This window comes from Parasteatoda tepidariorum, chromosome X1, assembly GCF_043381705.1.
Source record: "Parasteatoda tepidariorum isolate YZ-2023 chromosome X1, CAS_Ptep_4.0, whole genome shotgun sequence".
NCBI classification, from domain to species: Eukaryota; Metazoa; Arthropoda; class Arachnida; order Araneae; family Theridiidae; genus Parasteatoda; species Parasteatoda tepidariorum.
The window spans coordinates 78,907,868-78,925,560 of record NC_092214.1 but is presented as its reverse complement, the minus strand read 5'-3'; the positions used below and the strand labels follow the sequence as shown (position 1 = coordinate 78,925,560).

General features: G+C 31.1%; 1 protein-coding gene across 2 annotated transcripts in view; it reads left to right on the top strand.

Annotated features, from left to right (window-relative positions):
- Nucleotides 1-17,693, top strand: part of LOC107446987 (LisH and WD40 domain-containing protein mahjong) — a 132,760-nt gene that overhangs the window by 84,164 nt on the left and 30,903 nt on the right. For both annotated transcript variants that reach the window (XM_071187596.1, XM_043049305.2), the window contains 4 exons: nt 2,322-2,383; nt 2,549-2,615; nt 3,253-3,345; nt 6,449-6,505. In XM_071187596.1, coding sequence (XP_071043697.1) covers nt 2,322-2,383; nt 2,549-2,615; nt 3,253-3,345; nt 6,449-6,505 — 279 coding nt within the window. The remainder of the gene's footprint in view (nt 1-2,321; nt 2,384-2,548; nt 2,616-3,252; nt 3,346-6,448; nt 6,506-17,693) is intronic.

Here is a 17,693-nt window from a genome sequence, read left to right as displayed (position 1 = left end):
ATGTTTATTCAGAGAAAGTACGTTTTTGTGTCTGATTTCGTAACTTAATTAATAGTTAGCACTAATTAATTAGCATATTTGAGGTCACCCCCAGGAACCATTAAGATTGACACTTAGTTCGTGAAAATCGGATCATTAGAACGAAAGTTATTCAGGGTGATATCTTTTTTTTTTTGCGGACTGTACTGTAATGCACTTCATCTAAAAAAAAAAAATTTCTCAACTATGTCTTATGACAAAAATAATGAAAATGTTAAGAAAGATTAAAATTTCTGCCTGAAAAATAAGGTTTCACCTGATAGTTTTTTTTATTATTAATTAAACTAGTTTTTGAAAGTAATTAGGATGTGCTTAATTATAAATAAAATTGAAAACTGGGCCTTTTTTTAAATTAAAAATTTTTGCACATAATAACTCAATAATAATGTAAGAAATTCGAAAGGAAAGTGCCTAAATAAGAATTCTCAATGCAAAATAAAACTTTCTAATAGTGGCAGATTTCTAACTGTTTAAGTAGTATTGATTGAAATCGTTGATACCATGTCAACAAATATATCTTGATTCAGGCTACAAATGAGCATTTGGAAACTTTGCATTAACTTTTTAGTTGGAATGAAAATATATTAAAAAATAAATTTTAATCTGAATGTAAATTTTACTCGATCTTATTTCATCTGAGGTGTTAAAAAGAGTAGAATATATCTGAAAAGAAATATAATAGCAAGAGAAGTTCCTGAAAATGGAAATCTTATAGTTTTACTTTGTGTATTAGCCTTTTTTAATGACTAAAACTGATCAAAAGAAGTACAATGTTGATCATTTGAGCAATTATGACCCATATTAGCACAATTGATACGAAGAACCTCTATATATTTCAAAGATATCTTGTAAGGAAATATAAAAGTTTAAAGTGTATTTAGAAATCAGAGAGTACTCTCATTTATGTCAAAGAGCATCGTTTATAGGATATAAATTGTATCAATAAATTATAGAAAATTGTCAGACAGGTACTTAGAAGATTCTGTTAAAGAAACAGTGATTTTCATAGGTAACAATGCATCATATCCAGACTCAAAACACTAACGGTACTAAAAGCTAATTAAATGCACATTAAATAACATAGATAAATTTCTGATCATCCTAACCTCATGTTTAGGTTATTGAACATGTTTTAGACATTTCTACATGCCAAAAATTGTTTAAAAATTATTAGTGTAAATCCTTACATCCCTCCTTTCATGGACTCCTTCTAGAAAGAATAAATTTTTTGTCAACTGAAAGAAAATTCTCACTGCAGCATTTAATTGGAACTAGTGTCAAATGTTTTGAACTTTTTACCTATTTCAAAAGTAAAATAAATAGAATTGTCTTCAAATATGTTTTGAAAACTGAATTTTTGAATAATTTTTATTAAATCCGTAAATAATTTAACAAAAAAAGAAGGAAAAATCCATTTTTTTAACATGCTAAACTAAAATTTCCTGACTAGAATTTCAGAAATTTTTTACTGTTATTATATTTGTCTTAAAATCTAATTGTTTGAAAACCAAATATTTTTGACCTAATGCATAAAAGCTTAAAGTTATAAAGGAGAAAATATTAGAAAGAGTAATTATGTATTTAAAATTTGAGAAAATTTCATTCGTGCTATATTTTTATGAAACACTTGTTGTTTAAACTGTGAATCGCCATAAAGCGTGATTGTTTCAAATTCAATTGTTCAATTTTGTTTTCAAATGTGTTTTGAAACTGAATGTTTGATTCTTTTTCTTTTAAATCCATAAAGAACTTTTTGCTAACAAAAAAAGAAAGAAAAATCCATTTTTTAAAAAATTTTTATAACTTTCTTGATAGCCTTATTAACTTAATTTAGTGATGTTTTAAAATGTGTCAAACTGAGTTAAAAAATTAAAATATTGTGTTTTGTCTCATTATTATTTTGTAAAAAAATATCTATGATAAGTGAAGGTCCTAGTATTCAACATAATTCTGGGAAGCTCAAATGTAGCCTATAAAACTTTTTCTGTAGTGGCAGCCTTCAGTTAAATTTGGAACAATCATGAAAACATGCATGTAAGTAACCTAGGTTAAATCTCACATTGCAAACTCAAGTGAACAAAACAGAACACATTTTTATTAGTTCTCATAAGAACGGAACATACTCATAGAAACGTAAAGTAAAATTATCTCAAAATAACATTTTTCAAGCATATGTTCTCATGAGTGAATTTATTAACTAGGTATTAAATATATTTGAACCAAAAATATCCAAACTGCTCCTTTTTCTTAGAGTAATGTTACGGTTTAACTTAATTTTTTAGATTTACCATAAACATGGTGGCATTGGTGGATCTTCGCTCGATCTGAAGTGTATCTATAATAAGTAAGTCTCTTATGTCTTACTTTGATGAAATGTCTGGTTTCCTATATTTTATGCTTATGAGTTTTTCAAACTATCTTTCTTACTAGTTATGTAAAAGATGTATTGTTTTTTAAGAAAGTCGCTAACCTTTAAGAAATTAATACCAAATGCTTAATTTATTTCTAGATTCCGGTTTGTTCGAGCCTATAGAGATGCTGAAGGCGACTGTGATTTTTCCTGTTGTTCCTTCTTTGTATGTTCATTACAGTTTCTTAAAACATTCAAATACAAGATTAAAGATCATGAAAGTACAAATAAAATTATAATTTAAAAACCAGGCATTAATAACAAACATAGATATCCCTAATAGTTTGTTACTGTACAGTTTGAATTCACATTGTCAGCCTATTTCTATACACCCTTACACTTTGAAAGATTTATGTTTTTTTTTTTAATTTGAAATATTTCACAAAAATTTCAATTAATGCTTATGGAGTTATTTAAATGAGTTCTTTGCAATTTTTCAGGCTAAGGCATGAGTTCCTAAACACTTTTAGATTATCCCCAGATTAGTTTTTTATGGAAAAACAATTACATTGGTTGTAGTAGAATTAATGTTTTTGATTTTTGCCTGTTTATAATTGTGTCTATTATACATTAAAAATGGGAGCTTAAAAAAAGCAATTTTTGTTTAAATTTTAAACTTTTATTACACGCTATTCTTTTTTTCTACTTTTATTTCTAAATTTTAAACATTTATGAGCTAAGTAGTAATTTATAATAAAAAATATGCGCTCTAAATATATTAAAGTATATTATGTCTCTATTATTATTGTCCTTATTAACTTATAAATTTTGCAACTAAATGCTATCAATGAACTTTTTTGTAGAACTATGATAGTGAAAGACGACCAAGGATTCTCGTTGGAACTGATGGCCGTGCTCTTGGGGAACTTAAAGTTTTCAATCTTAACAGTGGTGATGTAAGTTCAATTTCCTATAATAGTATTATAATATTTTTCTTAATTTTAATTTCTTATAATATTTTTTTTCTTTTTACAAGTTCGTAAAGATTTAATAATATTGTCTACAATCTCCATAATTTTTGGTGTTGTCTTGTATATTTGATTAATATTCTGTATAAATCCAATACATTCATATATGGATTTGTTAATGTTTCTACTTTAACATAAATGAAACTTCTCTTGATAAAAATCAAACTTAACAAAATACACGACCAAAATGTTTATTTATCAAAAGCCGCCACAAGCTCCCCAACATTGTCTGGAAGACAGTCACACAGAAAATTTTTCATGATTAATCTTTACTTCAGAAAGCTGAAAGGCTGACTTTAAACTGTCTATGCTAACAGTCTGCTGGCAGGATCCAACTTAAATTGTGAAACACTTTGGAGACCTAGATAGTACTAGATATGGTCCACTGTGTGAAGGAACATGAGATTTCCTTATTCCGCCTAGTCAAGGAAGAACATGAATACTGCTATTAAATTTTTAATAAACAAAAATGGTTTTCCCATAAAGTTTTGAGGTTGGAGTTGGTCACAAAGATTTAACACTATGTTGCAACGCTGTACGAAAATCATTAGTAGCTACATTTTTAGACTTAGAAAGAAATTCTCCAGGCAAAGTTAAATGTGCACTATGCACCATCTCAGTAACAGAACATGTTAAAGTTTCTTTCATTGAAGCTCTAACGCCCAGTAATATAGAAGGCAATACTAAAGTGCGCCTATCTATCGAATGAGCTCAAATTGTACTCTTTATTTGCCTATGTATTCTCTCAACATATCCATTGGATTGAGGATAATAATGTGTGGTATGAATGAGCTTAATACCTATAATACTGGCAAATTCTCGGAATAGATCACTTTCAAACTATCTTTCCTGATCTCTTGTAAGCCTCTCAGGAACACAAAATCTAGCTATCCTGTTGAGAAAAAAGGATACCAAATTTGATGTAGAGAATGTTTCCCGTGCTTTGAATAAAAGTGTATATTAAAGGTTTATGATCGGTATTGTAGCGGCTTACTATATTTAAAGTAATAATATTCTTTAGAAACTGCAAATAACAAGAGACAACTTTTTGTAATCACATCTTTATTTTTCCCAGTTAAATCGCTCACTTGAGTGTTTACATATTACGGGGAATCCCCGTTTGAAGTGTAAGTAGAAGTTATTTNCGATAAAAATTAACCATTCCTAAGAAGGAGCGAAGTTCATGTATAGTTTCAGGCAAGGGATATTCTATTCGGCTTACTATATTTAAAGTAATAATATTCTTTAGAAACTGCAAATAACAAGAGACAACTTTTTGTAATCACATCTTTATTTTTCCCAGTTAAATCGCTCACTTGAGTGTTTACATATTACGGGGAATCCCCGTTTGAAGTGTAAGTAGAAGTTATTTCCGAAGCGTTTCTTGTTTTTATCTATAGGTGTCACTACCACAGTGTGACGAGGTTACCAACCCGACATCACTAGCACAATGTGACGAGGTTACCAACCTGACATCACTACCGCAATGTGACGAGGTTACCAACCCGACAGTATAAATGGAAAGTTCGCGCCCTACCTATAAGTAAGAAAAATGACGAATAGACGCTTAAATAGCTTCAATCATAAACACTATAACGCTGCTCAGCTGTGGGAAGCTTATGGGGGAAAATGTCAAAGGTTTGAAGTCCTTTCCTTTTCTTTGACTTACAACTGCTCCAATAGCCGGTTTAGAAGTATCATACACTAAAGATAATTTCGCATCCTCAGACGGGTGCACTGACGTGGTTGATTCGATTATACTAATCTTTCATTTATCAAAATCAAGTTTTGCTTCCATCGTCTAAATGATAGGTCAATTATAATTTTTCTTAGCTCCTTTAAGGTAATCAGACTGTATCGATTACAGCATTTTTCAAGAATTTTTGATAAAAGTTAATTAGAGCTAAAAACTGCCTTGACTCTTTAGCCGTCTTAGACTGTGGATATTTGTTTATTGCCTTAACTTTCTCGTAATGGTTGAATTCCCCTTTCAGCAATCACATATTCGAAGAATTTTATAGACAGTTGCCCCAAAACCCATTTTTCCACATTGCAAAAAAGTCTGTATTTTGGTAATCTATAAAAAATTTCTTCCAGATATTTTAAATGCTGAGTTTCATTTTCAGATGCAACGAGTAGATTGTGGAGATAAATAAAACAAAAGTTTTGATCTTCTACAGTCTCATACATAAATCTCAGAAATGTTTGTACCCAACAAACCCAAACAACATAAAAAGAATTCAATCAATCAAAACGGAGCTACGACAGCTGTTTTTGGAACATCAGCAGCAGCAACTGGTACCTGGGGATAAGCTCTTACAAGATCAATAGTCGAAAAAATCATTTTAATATAAAGATTATGAGCAAAATCATGCACACGAGGAATCGGAAACAGTTTGAGAATTTAACCACCTATATTCTCCGTATGACCTCCAATCATTCTTTTTGGGTACTATGTTATGTGGGCTAACCCATGCACTTTTTGACGGTCTACACCAACCCTGGGATATACTCAAATTTCTCGCTTTGAAGCCTGTAAATTTTTAGGAGTTACTTTTCAAGCTTTAGAATAGATAGGTGCACTACGAGTTTTAATATAATGCTCAGTGTTATGTTTTACCTGAAGTGGAGATTTTGGTTGACTTCGTTTGGTTATACCTTTACACCTATTGCTGGTTCGAGGGACCACTGATAATAATTTTATAATGGTGTGGATCAAATATTAGAGGTCTTTGACCAGGGGACTATTGTTAGTATTAAGCCCTGTATATAATGAGTTGAAGCTTTATTTATTTTTTGTAATTTTGGACACTTTCTTGTCAGCAGTAAATAAGGGAATATCATCCTCCCCTTCCTTCATAATTATGCAAGAAAGTTTTAACATTCTCTCTTTTTTTTTGCTTTTACTGCAGTGATATAATTTTAAGAATTTGAGAATTCAATTAAAATATGATATCTAACTTTACATGTTATAAAATTTATGTTTCTATTCATTTCATACTAATATTTGTGTTTTCTATTTTTATTTCAGGAAGAAATTTCTAAAAACAGCCATTTCAGGGGGTTGTCACACATAGAATCATCTAATGTGAGTAGTTTCTTTCATTAAATTATATAAATTAATTCATGTAAGACAATTATCTCTTGAAACTGTGATAAAGGTCCCATAGACCTTCTGATGTAATTAGAATCTCCTCATGCTGTATTATTAATCTTGTGACGCATTCTTTATGCTCTAAGAATGATAAGGAAACTAATAGTGCTTCTAAAGAAGGTATTGATCTGGATCTTTTCAACTTCTCTTTAGTTTAGCTACTCCTGTTTTTGTAACTCACATTTCAAACTTTTCTCTGACTTTATACATATTCTGCCAAGTATATTCTGAAATTTTTATGGATCTTCTTGAAATTTTGAAAAAAAAATATTTGACTACAGATTTCTCACATAAAAATTTGTTACTTTCAAGTTCAGAGATAGTGATAAACTTTATAATAAATGTTTGGGTAAAGAATCTATTTGGTGCAATATGTTGGTTTAAAGTTATTAATTTATATATATATATATATATATATATATATACTTTTNATATATATATATATATATTATCTTGTCATTAAAACAATTATTTCTAGATTTTTAATCCATATTCTCTTTGTTGACATTACAAAGTACATCACTCAACCTTGGATCCTTTTACAGAAAATCATTGCATTTTCTCAAACTATTTTGAAAATGTTATTTATACCTTAACATTCACTTATTATGAGCCCTGATTTAATGAGAATGTGTATTTAACCTAAAAATCAAAAATACTTGGTTTGTAAAATGTTAAGTCTATTGCATCATGACTAGCTTTTGATAAGCAAATTCTAGATTTAGAGAGCAATATTTTTATGATTAAAAAAATTGCTATTCATCCCTTCTTCTATTTCATCCCTTCAGCTTAGCTAATCCCTTCTTGGAAAAATTCTTTTTTGTTGCTTTTCAGGCTGACAAATTTATTTTCAGATTAATAAATTCCTTTTTTCTTTTTTTTTTAGCCATAAGTCTTATCCGAAGAACAATAACAACAAAGAGACGATAAGACTGTTCAAAGCAACTTGATTAACTTCATTTATATTGTACAAAAATAAAAAATAAATTGAGTAAATACAATGTACCCTACCTTGAGCTCCCTGGAAAGAAGTTCCACCAGGGAATGAGGTCAAGTTTAATGGGAATTTTCTTTTGGGCACCATGAACCTCCTGGAGACTGTTTCTTGGCAAAAAACTCAACCCTTTTTTTTTCCAGCTGGTATCTACTACCCAGAATCCTCATTCTTGCATTGAATCATGATTTTTGGGAACTAAATATGATATGGCACCAATTAGCTCCTAATTTTTTTTATTACATAAAAGAAGATAACAAAATTCTTAAAAGAAAAATGTGCCAGAACAGTTTTCAAGACAATAATTGAGGAGAAATATTCTGTTTTCTTAATGCATGTCAACTAAAAGATAAATGAGTTAACTAAAAATAGTTATTCAAGATAGAGTTAACTAAGAAATTATGGCCAACGAAATGAACCTTTAATTAATTGCACCTTTGAGTGTAACAATAAATTTGACAGTTTTGCATTTGCAACTTTAATTTTTGAATTCTGATTATCTCTAAAAATAATAATGTTAATTCTAAAACAACACTGCTTAAACATTTGGCTTTAGATATTGGTTTAAAGAAAATATGATCAATGAATTTTATCATGAACACCGTGTAGATAAAATACAGTTTAAAATTGCTCTATATTGAAATGTAAATAAATATAAAAATTTATTGATGTATAATCACAAGGAATTATTTTCTTTTGCTTAATGAAAATATGTTAAACAGTACTTATCCAAGGTTTTTTAGGTCATTCTCTATTTACCATTTGGTACTCTTGAAGCAAAAACTATTTAAAGCAACACATTAAAACATTTTTTATTTAATAAAAACAATATATTCTACAGGCTAAACATATTTTCTCCACATCTATCTTAATTTTTTAAAAATTAATGTTGTACCAAAACATAAAAAGTTTAAAAGGTAAAGAACAAAATCTTGCTAAGTTGTTAAAATAAATTTAGTCTATTTATTCAAGATGATGTATATAAAAAAAAATAGTATATTAAATAAAATACTTTATAGTATTGATATTTTTCTTATACCCATCCCTTAACTTCTTGTGAAAAAAAGCGTACTGACCTGGTAATTTTAAGATTTTTACCTGGAAAAATCAGGGAAATTTGAAACCTGATTTAAGTGGCCACCCTGTATAAAAGCTGTAAAAGTAGCTTCTTGAACTATACTTTTATAAGTATTTTTTACGTAAAATGATTTTACAAATCACGAGAAATTGTTTTTGTACAAATCTCAAATCTATAAATTAATGTAATTTTAAGGAAACACATTTATTTAACTATTAGTAAAAACAGTAACTTTTATAAAGTAACTAATAAAACAAGGTTATAATTTAAGTCATATTTTTACAAAATAACAGGAACAAATAAGCGTTTCTGAAATTCAATTAATTAATTCTTAAAAGACCAATATGTAAACATTACTGTTTCAGGGTGCCCAGCGACAGAGAAAATAGAGAAAACCTGAAATTATCAGGGAATTTATTGGTTCTGGAAATATCAGGGAATTTTTAAATTTTTTTAATAAAACAGGGAAATGTTTCCAAACAACAAGTGATCGAAGCTTCCGTGAGCTAAGAATGACACAAAAAAGTTTTCTCCCATATTTCTTCCAAGTGGTCCTGAAGTTTCGGATTGTTTTTTCAGCAGTAATTCATCATTTTTCCTGGCGTTTCCCAATGAGTTTCCCAAATATAATGTTTAAAATTATATATTTAATACATTTGTGATGATTCCATCGTAATTTCTCATCTTTAGATGGTAGGTTTTTGGAAATTATTTATAGTTTTCAGCCTTTTTCACATGGCTTTTCAAATTTTAATATTTTTTATACAGTGGTACAGTCGGACCTCGATAGTTTGACGCTCGCTTAATTCACCACTCCGGTTATTTTGACGCTTTTTTTCAAGTCCCGATTGATTTGCATTGGATTCAGTGTTAACAAACTCTGTTTAATATGTCATGGGGAAGTTATGAACTCCGGATGAAATGACACTTTAAATAATAATGCACTGGGAAATTGCTGTTCTCCAGTCAACTTTTGCGGAAATTTCCACTTGGCTAATTTTGCCATTCGCACTAGGCGACTGGTTCTTGGAATTCAGACACTGGAAGCGTTTTTCCCCTGCCCTTTTGTCTCACCCCTCCTTCCACCACCTCTTGCAGAAAGAGTTGCAATAATGCTCCTTATCTCTGACCTTACGAGGGGGTAACGGTGGGGGGAGAGATATCAGAAACCGAGTATCTTGGAATGCGTGCCTTTTCTTCTGTCTCCTGCAAAACTTAGTACGGCGTAGCGGTGCGGTCTCAAGTCTCTCTAGTCTTTAGTTCAGTGCCATGGCGAGTAAACTTGGATACAAATCTTGGATATTGGATGAAAAGCTCCAAATGATAAGAAAATTTGAGCAATCTGGAATGTCTGAGGCTGCTTTTGCAAAACGGAAAGGAGTCCCTTGCACAACGTTCATTGCCATTTGGTCCTTAAAAGATAAAATTGAAAGTTCTTTGCATGTTCAGGATGGCGAGAAGAGAAAGAGAATGCGTGTTTCGACCTTTGAAGATGTTGAAAATGCCCTTGTTAAATGGTTTAGAATGGCCCGAGCCCAAAACATTCCAATTTCGGGACTTATCTTGAAAGAGAAAGCGTTGCAATTTGCGAACGAACTGGGTGTTTCGGAGTTTTCGGCGAGCAATGGCTGGTTTGAACGTTTCAAAGAGACATGGAATTTCCTTCAAAAAGATGTGCAGAGAAGCAGCGGCCGTTGATATGCCTCCTGTTGAAGAATGGAAAATTGGTCTCTTAAAAGGTGTTCTCCAGCGTTATAACCCTTGTGATGTATTCAACCTTGATGAGACAGGTCTCTTTTTTTGACTTGTGCCTGACAAGACTTTGACTTTTCACTCAGAGGATTGCTCAGGTGGGAAGAAAAGCAAACAACGAGTTACCGTTCAGTTAGGAGCAAACATGGATGGTTCCGAAAAACTGAAGCCTCTGGTCATAGGCAAAAGTGCAAAACCAAGGTATATACAAAAATGTAAAGTTTTTGAGTGTATCATATGAAGCAAACTCAGTCTTGGATGACCTCCAATGTTTGGGAAAAAACTCTGAAAGAGTTTGACAAAAAATTCCATGCAACAAATTGTAAAGTGGCGTTTGTTGTGGACAATTGCACAGCGCATACTGAGGTAAGAAACCTTCAATCAGTGGAGTTACACGGTGCGCCTTAACCAAAGTTAAATAAAGTGCTCTTACACCTAGAAAATTAGAAGAGATTCTGAATTTACAATGTTCTTAGATAATAAAAATCGAAAAATTAAAATAATCTGTGGAGAGATTTTAAAAAAAATCCACTTTGATCATTTTTGCGCACGGAGTTTGATATTTTGGAAAATCTGGCGTTGTTTTATTTCAGTAAAAGGAAAAAAAATGATATAATAATGATTTTTCAGTTGTAATTCTATTAAACTTTTATTATTTAAACATTTTAATGCTGATAAAATATGAAAATGTAACATAATTTAATTATAATTACATCAATTTAAACATGTGAAGCATTATATCTACAAACAGCTCTCGAAAGGTGTTTAGAATAATCCGGGTGATTTGCAGCAACCTTATTAATTTCCCAGGAAGATTTCAAGAAATCAAAAGGTATGGACTCCATCGCCTGCTCCCCAAAAAATGCTAATCCTTCACCGTTTTTGTCACAGTACTGTTCAATGTGAAAAAAAACTGCATGAACCTTTGGTATAACGCTGACACCTAAGTCCATGTAGCTCTTTTTGAAAGCTTCTGTACATGCTTTGAAATTTTGGTCAAGATTATTTCCGAAGCATGCAGAAACCACTTTTTTGAAGTCGTCAAATACTTTAACGTACTTCAGTATTGCTAGATTTTTAAACTGGTGCAGAAGTTCTTCTTTATCCAAAAGTGTTTTGCATGCATTTCCTTTAAACCCAGAACATCCTCGTCTGATTTCATGCTGAACGTGACAAGCTTTTGTCCATGTCAGCGATTCATTTTCACACTCTTTCAACATATGCGTGAAAACAGTGTTAACAACACCAAGCATAAGGTGTAATTCTGGCGGTGGAATAATGTCTAGGAATGTTTTGCCTCCAACAGTTGCAATTAGCGGTGGATGAATGCAATTGAAATAATCTTTCGCTTTGTTTTTTGAACCTTTTCCTTCAGTCAGCCAACTTGTATAATACGATGAAACATTTTCGGGGGATCTCAATTCGCCACAGCTGCTTAGCTCATCTTTCTTGGCATAACAATAAGTGCATGGGTATGCGCTGCTGTGCGACATTATACCTGCTAAGATATTCGCTAACTTCAAATCGGTTGCAATTGTGCCGTGGAAAGGACTTATATTCAACGTTGAAATGAGTTGATCTACATTCTTATAATTTTCTTGTGCACTCGGAACGGCTGCTAGAATGAATAGTCGTTTAACTCCAGAATCCTTAAATTTCCTTGCAGCTATCCCCTCATCATACTTAGCACGCTTACCGCTGCACTCGAAGTCCAACTCATTTGATTGTACAGAAAGACATATTTTTAAAAATCCACCTCCTCCATCAATACCCATTTTTAAGTGAACATCCAGTACATCTCGTTTATTTTTCACATACTGAACAAAAGCAGGAACATCTTTGCAGTAAACTCCAAGCGCAGGAGCATCCGAGACTTCATCGCCTTTTATACAAACGAAAGGAAATTCCTTAAAATCAAAATAATCGTCGACAGAATGAGCTGTGATATTAAGTTTTGTTTTTTATCCTGGTTCAATTGCTTTTCTACTTCGTGTACACACACGAATGGAAGCTGCCATTTTTAAAGTCACACAGCTTGCGTCGCAAAAGTCGATTTAAGTTTTTATTATTTTTGTTTTTTAAATAGTGGTTCATCGACTATAATTAACAATTAAAAAAGTCCTAATAATTACAAAATTTGTTATAAATGATTATTATGAATATTTAATACAAATATGTTTTTTTTTCTATTTATAAGTATAAAATGATGCTAACATTTTTGAAATATCGTACTTCGTGAGCAAAAATGTTCAAAGTGGATTTTTTTAAAAATCTCTCCACAGATTATTTTAATTTTTCGATTTTTATTATCTAAGAACATTGTAAATTCAGAATCTCTTCTAATTTTCTAGGTGTAAGAGCATTTTATTTAATTTTAGTTAAGGCGCACCGTGGTTAGTTTACGTGCCGCCCAATGCCACTTCAGTTTTACAGCCCCTTGATCAAGGAATCATTCGCAAGCTTCAAGAGACACTATCAGAAACATCTTGTAAGAGACTGGATTAAAGCCATTGATGAAGGCAGAGAACGGAAACTAAATCTCTTAGATGGCATAAATTACATCTACAGGACTTGGGCTGATGTGACTGATAAAATAATCAAAAGCTGCTTCAGGCATGCTGGATTTGTTGAAAGTCCAAGCTCGTCGGAAGATGTTAATGATGATGATGTTCCTTTATCTGAATTGCTCAGGCAACTTAAAGAACGCAACAAAGATGTGATGGATGAAGAAACATACCTTGGAATTGACCAAAATTTCGTGACATCTCCTGAACTAACCGTCTCAGAAATCGCAAACGAAATCCGCGAAGGACTTGTTCCAGCATCTGAAGAGAGTGAAAGCGAGGATGAAGTGAAAGTTCCTCCTTCCATAAATGAAGCTCTGCAGTGCATTGAAGTTCTAAAAAAATATTTTTCTTCAACATCTGGCACCGAGGAAGATTTGAACTCTGTGTACATACTCGAAAAAAGAATTGTGCTAAGTAATCCCCATACCAAACAAACCCGTATTGATGGTTTTTTCATACCTAAATGAATAAAAGTAAGTATGTAAACCATACTGTTCGTCTTTCTACTGATGCTATGTTTTAATTGAATTGTTTTAATGCAAATTCTTTAACGTTTTTTTTTATTTTATGAAATTAAAATTTTGCTGCTGTATGTAATAATTGTTAATTTATGGGTATTTACCCAACTCCGGTTTATTCGTCACTCCGCTTAATTTGTCAGTTTTCAGAGGTCTCGAGAGTGTCGAATTAATGAGGTTTGACTGTATTAAGATGTGCGAATTTGGAATTTAAGTTATTCAATTAAAGCGATTCCATTGTAATTTTACGATGTAAGAATTTCGAATTTGAGTTACTACTTTTTGATGTGTTCAATTCCTGATGATTCCATACCTTCACATCAATGAACACGCCGTTTTTCAGCTGTTATTTATCATTTTTTCAGCTCTTTTTACATAGGTTTTTCTGGAAAGTTTTATATTATTTTTACAATGTTATCATGAAAAGTGTGCCTTTTGAACTTAAGGAGTCACTTTTTGACTTGCTCAATTCACAATGATTTTATCCTCAGTCTATGTCATTTAAGGATCGTTTTTTTTTTCAGCAGACAGTTGTCTCTCTTTTTCAGCTATTTCAGTGTGGATTTTTTTCTATTCCTATGTTTTTAATACAATATGATGTTTAGCGAAAGTTATTTTTTATTTTAGTAATCGAATTCTGACACACCTGATTTGTAAAGATTCAATTTCACATCCACATTAAATTCCAATGGTTTTTTTCTCTGTTGGTACAGTTACTTATTGTATTTTCAGCCATTTTAACATCGTTTTTAAAATATGAGGAGAATTTTAAAACCAGCTTATAGAATGATCTAATTTATCTGCACAATTATTTTTAAGTTAAACTATCCCTTTGAAAATAAGATTTTTATTAATGATAAAATTATTTGAAATGCAGCTTTTTTTTGTGATAGATATTCTTTTTTAAAGGGATATAATGCCCTTTTTAAGATTTAGAATGAATCTTGCCTTATTTTAAAATACATACTGTTAATTTTATAATATTAAACTGTCCATCAGTATTATTCCTTGATTTCCCTCGAATTATGTATTTTAAACGATCAAGTGTTTTCTTTTTTTTAAAATTAAATTCATTATAAAATATCATCTTTACAATAGAGGAAAAATCTTGGATTTACAGGGAAAATTCGGGGCATTTGAAAATGTCTTCTCACTGGACACCCTATGTTTGGTTTGAAAAAATTTGATTTCTTTCTGCTAATTAGTTATGATTTAAAAACAACTACAATTAGTGATCTATCCACATGCAGTACTCAGGTACAAAATTTTACATCTTACTTCATTACAATATATGCGTTATTTTAAATGTTGTGCTTTAAAAAAAAATAATAATAAAACTTAATAAAGAATATATCTGAAATATTTATTAATGAAAAATTGTTTTATTCTATGAATTATTCATGATAAATTATATAACAGTTTTAAAGAAAAAATGTGTGTGTATATTTGTATAATATTAGAATAAAGAATAGTTTTTATTTGCAGTTAATATTTTTTTAGTTTAATAAAAGCAAGAAACATTATAAAAAAAACAATGAATGGTCAAAAATAATATCTACAGGGTATTCATGCACCTAGAAAATCATGGAATGTCATTGATTTAGGTGGCCAAAAATCTCATTTTTAAAATGGAATTTACCACCCCAATTTCGCAGTGTCCCGCAGTTATCTGATTTTGTAACAAAATCCCCACTCACAGGCATATTTTATTTAAAATGTTCTTATGGTACTCTTTCAAAAAATGACCGAAAGAACATGATTTCTAGAACGAATTATATTTTAAACTTCCCCATTTTCAGAATTTCTTATTTATTTATAATTTTTATTTTATCAATTTAAAATTCTAGCTGAAACAAACCAGTCATTGGTGAATATTTTTTATTCACAAATGAGAGCAGAAAAATCAGGAGCATTTATTTCTTTGCCGATGAAAAAGAAAAGTATCTTTAGATGATAATTCTGCAGAAAAAAAGAAGAAAACATCCTGAAAATTCTGCAGAAAAGAAAACCAAAGTTTTCAACCTCCCAAAGGAAAAATCCTTTTGCCTTTCTGCAAAAACTCAATTGCATTCTGCAACAATGTCGCCATGTTGCCCTTGATTCTGCCACGGGGCTTTGAGAATGGCCAGCAATGGTATTCAGGGGTTAAAAGGTGATGCTGCGTGCTTGAGCAGATAAAGGAATATTATTGAAATTATTGTTGTGTTTTTGTCGAAGTAAATAATAACTTTGGTAAGTTGTGAATATATCTTGGAATTAATCATGAGAAGTCATGGATTTGAAAATCTATAATGTAGCAGATACCCTGTATCTAGATTGCATAAGCTGATTTTGTAATCTTATAAAGTCATTCTATTTCATTTTATTCATGCTAATGTTGCCACACTTAAAAAGAAAATCCTAAATAAATTGTGTGATTGGGCAAATTTTAACCACGCCCTTAGAGCTTGTAATCAAGGAATGTCTGACTTAGAGCTTGTGTTCGTGGTACGTTATTGAAGGTTCATGGAACCAAACATTTTAGTTCTGAAAACTTTGGGTGGGAAGTTTCACTTCCCAGCCTGGAATCTCCATTCTATTCCCAGTAGCTCATGGCATGATCTTATATTTCTAATAATGGAGGAACTTTCAAGATTTTTTTTTCCAGCAAATGCTCTGTCGTAATTGTGGTCCTTTCATGTTAGTTATAAAACAGCTCAAATGTACATTTCTAAACTTAATGCTTTAATATTTTTTAATTTTTTCTATATTTAAAATAATATTTTTTTAATTAATTTCAAAATATTATAAATTTTGTTTCTTAAGTACCGTATTTTTCGTCGCAAGCGCCGCACGTCGATAAAAATGAAATTTTTTAAAAAAAAGTTATAGTAAGCGCCGCGATGACGCTAAACCGCGCATATCAGCATCCTTTTAGAAGAGACCTTTAAATTACCATTTACAATATCTGCATAAAAAAAAAATATAAAATTTTTATGCATTTCATAAAGTAAAGTTATAATTTCTAAATTATAATAAAAAATTTCTTTTTCAGCAAAAAAAAGCAACAAAAAAAGTTCTCTCTCAGCAAAAAAAGAAAACAACAGAACAATATAAAATAAAGTTGTTCTTACCAGTTGGCACCGCGCCAAAAAGCAGAAGAACAGCAAAAAAATATTTGTATGTTCAGTAGCTGAATTAACGCTGAACTGATTACAGAAATCCGTAAAACAATGTAATAAGAAAAATAAAATAAAAATTAATTAAAAGAAAGTTTTTAAAATAAAAAGATTTTAAAATTTATTACCGTTAACAATTTGAGGAAAAACTAATACATAATAACGAAACAGCTAATAATAACGAAATAACTAATAATAACAATAAGAAATAACTAAACAGGCCCCCAAAAAATTCTGAAGGAATGAGCGAAGGGGAAATAAAGTTTCACTTTCACAATCTTTGCGGGTGTAATTTTAGTGGGTAGAATGTCCTCTGATCTACTTTTTTTAACCCTTTCGAGCCAACTGTCACATATATGTGATAGCAAGAAACGCGCTCACTTCTTGGCCGACACACCCGCGTGTCAGAGAGTTTTCTCGTTCACCCCCGACCGTCACTTATTTGTGCCAGCGTTTCGGAACGTTTTAAAAAATTAAATTTCTTCCAAAAGATGGCATTGTATGGCAGATACATGTAGATTTGACCTTCTACTCAAGATGAAAGTACATTCACGTGGTATTTAGGGGAAGGAGTGGAGGGGGGGAATGTTTTATTAGGGCTCTTTAAATTAGCACGTGATATTTATTTACAGTAAGTAAGGGAGTTTTTTTTATCTCTCGCTACTTTCGATTTTCGGATTAGTTTTTAGTGGATAATTAGATCTTGTAGGCTTGAATTTTTTTTCTTTTTACCGTTAGAATGTCGAAGCGTCGAAAATTTTTAACTGAGCTGGAAATAGAGGAAATTATGCAAAATATTTAAACTTATTAATATTTATATTACATTTAAACAAGAAATAACTTAAGTAAATAAAGTATCCATAGAAATATATATAAAGCATATGTCACTTAAATACTCTACAGAACAATATTAAACAACGCGCTGATATTTCGGTAATTTCATGGAATTAGGCTTAACATCGAAAAACCCTCCGGCCCTGGGGAGACACACGCTAGAGAGACTGCCGGCCTCAGCGGTAAGCGCGCTTTCGCGCTTTGCGTCGCGAAAGGGTTAA